Source organism: Suricata suricatta, chromosome 2 (assembly GCF_006229205.1).
Source record: "Suricata suricatta isolate VVHF042 chromosome 2, meerkat_22Aug2017_6uvM2_HiC, whole genome shotgun sequence".
NCBI classification, from domain to species: domain Eukaryota; kingdom Metazoa; phylum Chordata; class Mammalia; order Carnivora; family Herpestidae; genus Suricata; species Suricata suricatta.
This window is the reverse complement of record NC_043701.1, coordinates 5,348,420-5,359,364: the sequence shown is the minus strand read 5'-3', so window position 1 is coordinate 5,359,364 and position 10,945 is coordinate 5,348,420. Positions and strand designations below refer to the sequence as shown.

General features: G+C 52.7%; 1 protein-coding gene across 1 annotated transcript in view; it reads left to right on the top strand.

The window, feature by feature from the left end:
- NUB1 (negative regulator of ubiquitin like proteins 1) overlaps nucleotides 1-10,945 on the top strand; it is a 25,455-nt gene that overhangs the window by 4,415 nt on the left and 10,095 nt on the right. Inside the window, exons 3-8 of the mRNA XM_029921224.1 lie at nucleotides 2,050-2,217; nucleotides 2,731-2,789; nucleotides 4,238-4,308; nucleotides 7,254-7,436; nucleotides 7,635-7,723; nucleotides 8,942-9,048. Of these exons, the coding sequence (XP_029777084.1) occupies nucleotides 2,050-2,217; nucleotides 2,731-2,789; nucleotides 4,238-4,308; nucleotides 7,254-7,436; nucleotides 7,635-7,723; nucleotides 8,942-9,048 (677 nt within the window). The remainder of the gene's footprint in view (nucleotides 1-2,049; nucleotides 2,218-2,730; nucleotides 2,790-4,237; nucleotides 4,309-7,253; nucleotides 7,437-7,634; nucleotides 7,724-8,941; nucleotides 9,049-10,945) is intronic.

Genomic DNA, 10,945 nt, shown 5'->3' with positions numbered 1-10,945 from the left:
CATTCCCACCAACAGTGTAGGAGGGTGCCCGTCTCTCCACACCCTCGCCAGCATCTGTAGTCTCTTGATTTGTTCATTTTAGCCACTCTGACCGGTGTGAGGTGGTATCTCAGTGTGGTTTTGATTTGAATTTCCCTGATGATGAGTGACACTGAGCATCGTTTCATGTGCCTGTTGGCCATCTGGATGTCCTCTTTGGAGAAGTGTCTGTGTTAAGTCTTCTGCCCATTTCTTCAGTGGATTACTCATTTTTCAGCTGTGGAGTTTGGTGAGCTCCTTGTAGATTTGGATACTAGCCCTTTATCCCATATGCCATTTGCCACTATCTTTTCCCATTCTGTCGGTTGCCTGTTAGTTTTTTTGATTGTTTCCTTTGCCTTGCAGAAGCTTTTTATCTTGATGAGGTCCCAGTAGTTCATTTTTGTTCTTGAGTCCCTTGCCTCTGGGGACGTGTCGAGGAAGAAATTGCTGCGATTGAGGTCTAGGAGGCTATTTCCTGCTTTTTCCTCAAGGGTTTTTATGGTTTCCTGTCTCACATTCAGATCCTTTATCCATTTTGAGTTTATTTTTGTGAATGGGGTCAGAAAGTGGTCTAATTTCATTTTTCTACATGTTGCTCATGTCCAGCTCTCCCAACACCACCTGTTGAAGAGGCTGTCTTTTTTCCATTGGACTAGCGTGTCCTTTCCTGCTTTCTCAGTCTAAGTATCTGGAGACAAATCATGTAATTGTTTCTCAGGGATGAGGACTGTCACAGGGGCATCAGATTGTCCTGTGTGGTGACGCAGGATGCACTTTGGAGGAAAGAGGTTTCCTGTCTCTCCTGTTCCTGACAGACCCCACTTTTTATTTCTTACAACCCACGTTCTGACCTTTTTTCTGTGTTTGCCTGTTACAGTCTCTTGGCTCAGAAGCTAGGGGTGGCAGAATAAGAAAGCCGTCTGGTCTTTGCTCCCAGGATGTGACGCAGAGTTCCTAAAGCTGGTGGAATGTCCCCAGTGGTCAGGGTGCTGGGAGCACCTTCACGGTGGGCTGGTGGCCCGGAAGACCAAGCCTGGATTAGAAGCTTCAACTTTCCTCCTACTTTCCAACCTGGGAGAGGGGAGAGGGCTGGAGAGCAAGCTGCTCACCAGAGGCCAATGCTGTCATCAGCCAGGCCTTCCCACGGGAACTCCCAGAAAGCTTGGGCTGAGCTGTGTCTGTGCTGGCGGAGGGCCGTGCCCCAGCTCCTCAGGGACAGAGGCGCCCGCCCTCAGGACCCCCCCCCCCACTCTGTCTTCTGTGCCTCGTAGCCCTTATACTTACCTGTGGCTGTGAGCACAGCGTTCTTCTGAGTTCTGTTGAGTCATTCCAGCAAATGAGGATTTGACAACCAGTACCAGTGATTCAGAATTTTCTGATAAGTAAGTTATTTTAGTTTAATCTGACTTGTTCTCACAAGTTGGAAAAATGGGAATGTTTTCTCTGTGTGTGTGTGTGTGTGTGTGTGTGTGTGTGCACGCACGTGTGCCCTCCAGGGGAGCTGCCGCTTCACTCTTCATCGAAGCAACTTATATTATAGGCAGCGTGAGCCATGGCCCACCTTTCTTTTAGCCCAAGATGATCCTCGCTATTTTTACTTCTTCTGTTTAGTCCATTTTCCTATCCTTTGTTTTGTTTTTTAAACTGTTATTTTAACATTTTTTCAGTTTTGAAAGAGTGTGGGTTCGAGAGGCAGAGAGAGAGGGAGACACAGAATCTGAAGCAGGGTCCAGGCTCTGAGCTGTCAGCACAGAGCTGGACGTGGGGCTTGAACTCATGGACCGGAGATCATGACCTGAGCTGAAGTCAGACGCTTAACCGACTGAGCCACCGAGGGTCCCCATCCTATCCTTTGTTTTTATTTCACTTTATTTTTACCTGCACCCTTCCTAGTTTCCCTCCCTCCCAAGATGCCGAGCCTGTCTGGGTTTCTCTCTGGTGGGTGCGCTGCCCCTCAGCATTGCCCTCCCAGCGCCCCCTCCCCAGAGCCAGCACCGCATTGACCTGCTTTCTGATCTGGCTTCGCAGGACCTTGCCAAGAAGTACTCTGACAAGCTAGAGTGTTGTGAAAATGAAGTGGAAAAGATAATAGAGGAAATACGCCGCAAAGCAATTGAGCGTGGCACGGGAAACGAAAATTACAAAACAACAGGAATTGCTACAATTGAGATATTTTTACCTCCCCGACTAAGAAAAGTGAGTCATTACCCCAATGAGCACATAGGAACCATTGCTTTGTTAACTTAGTGATAAATTGGGATTTAAAAAAAATATTTATTTTGAGAGAGAGAGAGCGTGAGCAGGGGAGGAGCAGAGAGAGAGGGAGACAGAATCCCAAGCAGGCTCCACACGGTCGGCACAGAGCCTGATAAGGGGCTCGAAGTCACAAACCGTGAGGTCATGTGGTGCTGGAGGTGCTGGGCTGGGTCCTTGTGTGGCACAGACCAGCTCCCTTGAATAGAGATGCATCCCAAACCCTCTGAACGTCTGCCTTCCCAGCAGAGGCTGAGCCCTGCGTGCGGTGCCCGCTGCCACCCGCCGGCGGGCGTCTCGGTCACGGGTCGGCACGCCCAGTAGCGCCTCCGCCAGGCAGGCATCGTTTCAGGCCTCAGCACTGCTACCAGCCTTCCCGATTTTGTAGACAGAGTAACAGCACCGGAAAGTGTCACGTCGAAGTCTGTTTTCCCTTATTTGCCTTTTCTAAAACAGGAGCGGAAGAACGTGTTGGAGACCCGACTGCACATCTACGGCAAAGAACTGAGATCAAAGTAAGTGTCCACCGGCGCACTGGCCGCTCTCGGCCCTTTGACACTGGCGTTTGATCCTTTGTGACCATTCCGTAAGAGAGACAGGGCAGATGTGACTTCTCCCCACTTGGTGGAAGGGAAGACTGAGGCCTCGAGGCTGCAGAACGTGATCAGGCTCACGCTGACAGTTCAGGGCAAAGCAGGAACTCAAGACGGCACCCTTGGCCTTTGTTTCCTGGTCGAACTTGAGGTCCCGGGAACGCCGTGCCTGCCGCCTGACAGGTGCCTGCGGACGTGTTCTGAGCCGTGAGCGCGTGATATAAATAACCCGATACTCGCCACATCGTTAGCTTTGAACTTCATTTCTTCGCGCGCTAATGACTTGCTCTGACCTTCAGCGAGGTGAGCTAGCCCAGCTCAGGCTGTTGGCCTCGCTATAGAAAGAAAAAACACGCATCACAGGCCAGTGACATTTACCTTTTGAGACCTGCTTGGTGAGATCATCCCGTTTCTCGATTTTTAAGTAGCGAGTGTCTTGACTAACCGCAGGGCTGGCCAGTCCCTGCTTGCGAAGCTGATTTGTCTCGTTTTCTTTCTCGGGGCTGTTAGGGGGGGATTCAGGAAGCATCATTCATTCAGCCGCCATGAGCGGAAGATTGCTGGGAACCCCCCTCCGGGATGGGCTCCTCCAAGGAGGCCGCGGGAAGTTCAGAGAATGGACTTGGTCCTGACATGCAGCCGGGCCTCCTCTTCAAAGGGGCGTTCCGCTCAAGTGCTCTCCCCCTCGTGGGGAGAGAGAGAGTTTACATTAATTTTTTCATACGTTTATTTGTTTTCGAGAAACAGAGAGAGACACAGTGTGCACAGGGGAGGGACAGAGAAAAAGGGAGACAGAGAATCTGAAGCAGAGTCCAGGCTCTGAGCTGTCAGCACAGAGCCCTACACGGGGCTCGAACCCACGAACCGTGAGATCATGACCTGAGCCGAAGTCGGATGCTTAACCGACTGACCCACCCAGGCGCCCCGAGAGATAGTTTAAAAAAGGACCTTGAGGGGCACCTGGGTGGCTCAGTTGGTTAAGCGTCCGGCTTCAGCTCAGGTCATGATCTCACGTTCGTGGGTTCAAGTCCCGTGTTGGGCTCTGTGCTGACAGCTAGCTCAGAGCCTGGAGCCTGCTTCCGGTTCTGTGTCTCCCTCTTTCTCTGACCGCCCCCTGCTCGCACTGTGTCTCTCTGTCTCTCAAAAACAAATAAAAGACATTAAAAAAAAAAAAAAAAAAAAGACCTTGTGTCTTGCACAGTCTCCAGGAACCACCCAGGAAGCCGGCTCCGTCACGGAGTGATGTTTGTGAGTCTGTACATTAAAATACCAGAGTTTCTGAGTGTGATGTAGGACACCGCTGTCACGATTACACTGTTTGGTGGCTGATAACACTGATGACCTGCGGCATGTCCCGGTTTATTTTACAGAATAGCCGAGACCTTCGGATTCCAAGAAAATTACATCAAAATCGTCATCAACAAGAAGCAGCTCCAGCTAGGTACGGCCCGGCTGCGTCCTGCGCGGAGTTCGAGTTGCGTTAACGTAATGACTCTCTGTCGTCCTCCTCCCCCTCTTTCGACTCACAAATTTCCGGCACTGTCTTGCACACACAGCCTGAGACAGGTCAGTGCAGCGGTTACTGATATGAGAGTGTGAAGCAGTTCCTCTGGTCAGCGTTGACTGTCGTGTGCTGGCGGGCGGACGGACACTCGCTCCAGGTCCAAGGAAACGTTGCGGGATGGGGACGTAGGTGTTCGGAGGGTCAAGCGGGGGTTCCAGTAAGTTCTCCCCCCCGGCGGAAGCGCTGCAGCTAAATGGAGACAGTGGGGAGCGCTCCCGCTGGAGAGCGCCCCCTATTGGAGCCTCGCACGTGAATTTGAGCAGTCGAGAAAGGTCCGGTAGGGCTGAGACGGGGAAGTGCGGGGAGGGGGTGCTTGTTAAGGACGGAGGGCCAGGCAGAGGCCACAGTGACAAGGCGACAGCCGTGGTTCTCAGCGCAGGGGCCACTTTGCCGCCCAGAGGACAGTCGGCAGTGTCCGGAGGCGGTTTGGGTTGCCACGACTGAGTTGACCTGGTTGTGGGGTGCGGGTAGGGGCCTGCGCTCCTGTCCCGTGGGGGGTAGAGGCCAGGGACGCTGCTGAGCACCACACAGGGCCCAGAGCACGGAGCAGCTCCTGGGCAGGCTCGGGCGGCCCTCGGTGTCAGGAATGCCACCAGGAGGGGCCCTGGGCCCTGGGAGCCTGGGCAGTGTTGGCATGCCCTCCTAACAGAGGCAGGGAGCCAGGGATGCTGGGGGGCACGACACACTGGCGTTCAGAGATCCCTTTGGCTGCCCTGGGGGGTGGACTTGGGGGCCGGCTCGCTGCTGCAGTTCGGGCGGGCACTGCGGTCTGCTCCCAGGGCGTCCTCCTGGCTCAGAGTCCGGTCCACAGCCTCGCTCCATGGAGCGCCGCCTGCACGCAGCCCAGCGCCCCTGCGAGCCATTTCCCCTCGTCCCTTTCAGCGTCCTGGGCAGCTGTGCACTGTCATCTCTGTGACGGGGCTGCTGCTCGCTGCTCGCAGTCATCCTGGGGCGGAAATCCTGGCTTTTGTCCTTCTCAGATCCGTCAACTTCCCCCTTATCATTTGTGTTTTAATACGTCATTCCCCACCGCAGGGCCACACGGTTTCCTATATTTTCTTGTATTGGCTTAATCTGCACGAGGTCTGTAATCTGTCCTGAGTCTCCCTTTATATGTATATTATTTTATTTTATTTTTTTTTCACCTTTGTATTTAAAGGCTAAAGACAGCATGTACCTTGCCCTTGCCACATGGCTCTTTGGCGCCCCCTTTATGATGGCTCTGTTTCTGCACTTCCTGTTCTTCCCATTGACCTGTTGGTTTGCTCCTGGACCGGAACCAGGAGGGATTTTTGTTGGGGTGTAATTGACATGTAGAACACGGTATTATTCATTGTGGTCAGCCGGCTGCACATCACAGACTAGGACGGACTTATTTTGTGACTGAAGTTTCTACCTTTGGACCACCCTCCCCGCAGACTTTTATTACCGTGGTTTTTGTTATAGTTTTAAAATCTAGTTAGTAAAAGGAGTTCCCGTCTTGGCTCTTTCTTTTGTTTCATTTTAAGTATATTTATGCATTTTGAGAGAGAGAGAGAGAGAATCTGCAGGGGAGGGGCAGAGAGAGAGGGACAGAAGATCCAAAGCAGCCTCTGTGCTGACAGAGAGCCTGACGTGGGGCTCGAACCCATGAACCGTGAGATTATGACTTGAGCCAAAGTCGGATGCTTAACCCACTGAGCCACCCAGGTGCCCTTTGGCTTTTCTTTATCGTGGGGACCTGGCTGTGGGTGTATCTTTGTTTTTCTACATTAGAATGGTTGCCAAGTTTCTCAAGGAAAAAGTCCAACTGGAGTTTTCCAGAAAAGTATTCAAATTTATATGTTTATAGTTCATATTTCATTAACTTAAAATTTCTATGTAGGTGTGTTTATTCTTCATTTTGGTGGTAATTTATTTGCATCTTTGACTTGGTTTTTGTTGGGTTTGTATATTTTATTACTTTTTCATAGAACCAGGTTTTGATTTAGGTAATAAGCTCTTTCATCCCGGTTCATTGATTTCTGCTACTTTTTTTTTTTTAACATTTATTTATTTATTTTGAGAGAGAGAGCGAACAAGCAGGGGAGGGCCAGGGAGGGAGACCGAGAATCCCAAGCAGGCCCTGCACTGCCAGTGTGGAGCCCGGCGTGAGGCTTGAACCTGTGAGGTCATGACCTGAGCCGAAACCAAGAGACAACACTTACCCACCAGAGCCACCCGGGCGCCCCTCTGCAGCAGCTTTATCTCCGTCTCGTGTGCGGAGACTGGGTCCTAGGAAATAAGCACTTTTCTCTGGGCCACAGAGCTAAAGAGGGGTGAACCCAGGAGGTTGGCTTTTAGCCCCCACGGTAGACCGCCTCTCGCCTCTCGCCGTGCCCCCCAGGACCAGGGCTTCTCGCCCGTTGCTGCGAACTGGGGCTACGGTTTCTCCGGCCAGAGGGGAGGAAAATTCACTGGTTGCTTTTACCCCTTGTCTAGCAGTAGCTGAAGTCCGCGTGTTGCCACCCAGTACGTGGTGGGCGGCTCGCGGGTACTCGTGCAGGTTTAAGAGCTCACACAGAGGGGCGCCTGGAAGGCTCCGTTGGCTAACGTCTGACTTCAGCTCAGGTCATGATCTCACAGTTCGTGAGTTCGAGCCCCACGTCCGGCTCTGTGCTGACAGCTGGGAGCCTGGAGCTGCTTCTGGTTCTGTGCCTCCCTCCCTCTCTGCCCGTCACCCGCTCACATTCTATCTCAAAAATAAATAACGCATTAAAATTTTTAAAAAGAGAGTGGAGAACGGACGGCTCTGCAGCGCCTCCGGCGGCTCTTCCCGTAACGAGCGCCTCCCGCTTGCGCAGGGAAAACTCTCGAAGAACAAGGGGTGACGCACAACGTGAAAGCAATGGTGCTGGAGCTGAAACAGTCGGAAGAGGACGTGAGGAAGAACTTCCAGGTTGAAGAAGAAGAGCAAAACGAAGCCGAACTGAAAGAAAAGAGAATTCAGAGGACCAAGAGAGGCCTGGAGATCCTGGCGGAGCGGGGTGCGCGGCGCTCTGGGCCCTTCACCGCACTCGGGGTCTTCTTACGGGCGGCGGCAGAGCGGACCTGGGTGGGGGTGGGGGGGACAGGGGGCTCGCGGGCCTCACGGGGGCTCTTGTCCCCCACGGCCCAGCAGTTCGGGGTCCCCATCACCGCGTTTCAGCGTCGAACTGATGGAGTTTTGGTCACTTCTGTTGCAGCTGAGATGGTGGACCTGGAAAGCACGCCGTACTTGGAAATAGCGAACCAGACGGGCAGGTCCATCAGAATCCCCCCGTCGGAGAGAAAAGTAAGGACTGTAGAGGGGTCTGGCTCGCGCTTTGATTTGCTGTCCCGGACGGAAGTGGTCTGCCAGGCCTTCTATCTTGGACTATTAGAAAGGGCTAGAAACAGCTTTCTGGGTGAGCGGGGGTGGGGGGCATCTGCGTACAGCGGGCTCAGCCTCTGACTTTAGGTGCAGCAGACTGACTGACAAAAATAATTTGGATTACATTATTTTTTTAAATAAGCGCTTTGCCCAAGCATGGGGTTTGAACTCATGACCCCAAGATCAAGAGTCACCTGCTCTACCGACAATGAGGCAGGGGTCCCTGGATTGCCTTTTGAAAATCATTTTAGAGAGGCCCCTGGGTGGCTCAGTCCTTTGAGCGTCTGACTTCAGGTCAAAATCCCACGATTCATCAGCTCAAGCCCCACATTGGGCTCTCTGCTGTCAGCCTGTCAGACCCCCCACTGCCCTCTCTCTGCCCCTCCCCTGCTGTGCCCTCCTCAAAATAAATAAGTATTAACAAGCAATTTCTTTTTTTTTTTAATGTTTTTATTTATTTTTGATACAGAGAGAGAGAGAGAGAGAGAGAGAGCATGAGAGGGGGAGGGGCAGAGAGAGAAGGAGACACAGAACTGGAAGCAGGCTCCAGGCTCTGACCTAGGTGTCAGCACAGAGCCTGATGCTCTGAGCTAGCTGTCAGCACAGAGCCCGACGCAGGGCTCGAACCCACGAACGTGAGATCTGACCTGAGCTGAAGTCGGAGGCTTAACCGACTGAGCCACCCAGGCGCCCCAAGTATTAAAAATAAATACATAAATAAAAATTGTTTCAGGAATACAAGAGTTGACAGTTCAGAAAACACCTCAAGATTAGAAAGTGAAACGAATACATTTTTTAAAAAGGAGACAGAGCAGAGTCACGGGCTGCTTTGTTACGTGCTCAGCCTTCTCGAGCCCCAGAAATAGACCTACGTCACCAGGCACTAAGATAAACTGATGGAAGCCAAGGGCCGGGTGCCGGCTCGGACCCCATCAGCCACATTAAACCGAGGGCTTGATCTCAGCATTTCAGTTTAATGAAAGCGTTGATTGTATTTTTCTTAACTTTGGCTTTTAGATTTAGTCGTGGTCTTTTTTTTTTTTTAACTTTGTTTGATTTCTTTAGATTTAATATGCTTTTAATATCATTTGTTTTATTATAGTTTAAAGTGATGTTTTTTTAAATCCGTATTTTTTCTAGGCCCTTATGTTAGCTATGGGATATCACGAGAAGGGCAGAGCTTTCCTGAAGAGAAAAGAATACGGAATGGCCTTGCCGTGTCTCCTGGACGCTGACAAGTATTTCTGGTAGGCACTCTTGGTTTCGGGGGATACCAGATTTGAGGAGGATCTCCCAGTTGAGGCTTCCAGTTTGAAGGAAGGTCTTCCCTGTAAAGAGTTTTACAAACGTCCGCACTTACTGTTCTTACAGCACGCACGTGCGACGCGGGTCTGGTTTCTGCGATGCGTCGGCAGCCCGCGCCGTCCGTCGGGCGGTCCCCGTCCGCGCCCCCCTCCCGGGTTTGGCGTCGACGTTGATGGTCGCTCCCCAGATCCACTCTCTTATCAGGGGCTGCAAACTGGTGACACCCTCCGTGTTTCTTGCCGGGATTTTTCTGGAGAGAAATATTCTTCCTCATCAGCTATTTGTTTAGAGTCGGGTACGGTCCGTCCAGAAAGAAGAAAATGCTCGGTTCTTCCCTCTTGTTTTCAGAAGTAATGAGCGGCTTCCCTAGAATTCTCCAAAGGGGATCTCACCAGTGAACTGGGTTTCCTTTATTTCTATTTGTTTTTTTAAGTATCCGCATGAACGCGTGGATTTTAACGCGTGACGTGTTCCAGACCTCAGCGCTTTAAACCGGCCGTCTCTGGCCAACAAGCGGGTCAGGCGGTCTTGCAGCTCGGGCCTGACCCCAGGAGCCTCGGTCTCGGCCGGCCGCGGCCCTCTCCCGAGGACCCCCGACGCCTCTCAGCGGGGAGAGGCGCCGAGAGACTCTCATCCCGAAAGACGAAACCTTTGAAAAACAGACCTAAGATTTAAAAACGGTCGAAAGTTAACACCGCGAGGGTTTTTTTTTCCATTTTGATAAATTCCCCAAGACGTACCGTACGCGTCAAGAAGAGAAATACAAATGTGCGTAGTTTGTCAAACATACGAGTACCGCGGGGCCTCACGGGAACAAATTCCAGTTGAAACTAACTTAGCAAGAAAGGGCATTTGTTGTCTCAAATATTCGGGAGAAGGAGGCAAATCTGGGGGTAGCTGGACCCAGGGCTTGGCGCCTTTCGGGTTTCTTACTCTGCGTCTTTGTCTCTGCCTCTCCGCTGTTTCGTCCTCTCCGGCCGTACACGGTGCAGGCCGTGGGTCCGGCCCTTCCAAGTCAGACGCACTCTTTCCTTCGTAATCATCTGTCGCCAAGACGTGGCTGACCTTGATTCGCCAAGCCTTTCTCGATCTGTTGATCCCAGACAAATCCTGGAGATGATTTTCAGGTCTCCAGGAACCTCAGAATGAAAGTAACCGCATCTCCAGTTCACAGTCCACTAACACGGTCAGTGAGCAGTAGATACAAGAACCCAGGAAGACCTGTCAGTGCCTCAGGAGAGCGTGTATTCGGGCTACCTTATTAGCACACTTTGGGCGTGAGTTCTTCCTCCTAGCGAAGGTGAGCGCCCGCGCAGGTCCGGGACGCGCGGGGAGGAGACTCCAGTTCTGTTTCCTTTTCCGCTTGATCATTTCCCCCCTCAAGCGGCCGAAAGCCCCGTCCCAGCGTCCCGCTCCACATCGGAGGGACGGTGGTCTGCCGTCCTGCTGTCTGCAGGACCAAGGGCAGTCTCTTCCCCTGCGTAAAGCTAAAAGTGAGACTTCTGCTCTCGGCCATGATGGACTTACCTGCCACCCAGAGCTACCGAAACTTTGGGCCAAGTGTCTGCAAACTCGAGTGCTCGGCGGTACAGGACAGCGGTCCCTGAGGCGGGAGCAGCAGACGAGGGAGCCCTGTGATTGGTCCCCAGAGCGTGCCTAGACTGCAGCGCCCTGGCCCCGCGGGAGCTGAGCGAGGAATCCGAGGAGGGGGCTGCCTGCCGGAGGGCGGCGGAGGGTCCCCGGAGCGTTCTGCTGAGTAACGATCGGCACGTGAGGAGGCTCCCCGCGGCCGGGGGAACGGGGGGGGGGGGGGGGGGGGGGGGGGGGGGGGGGGGGGGG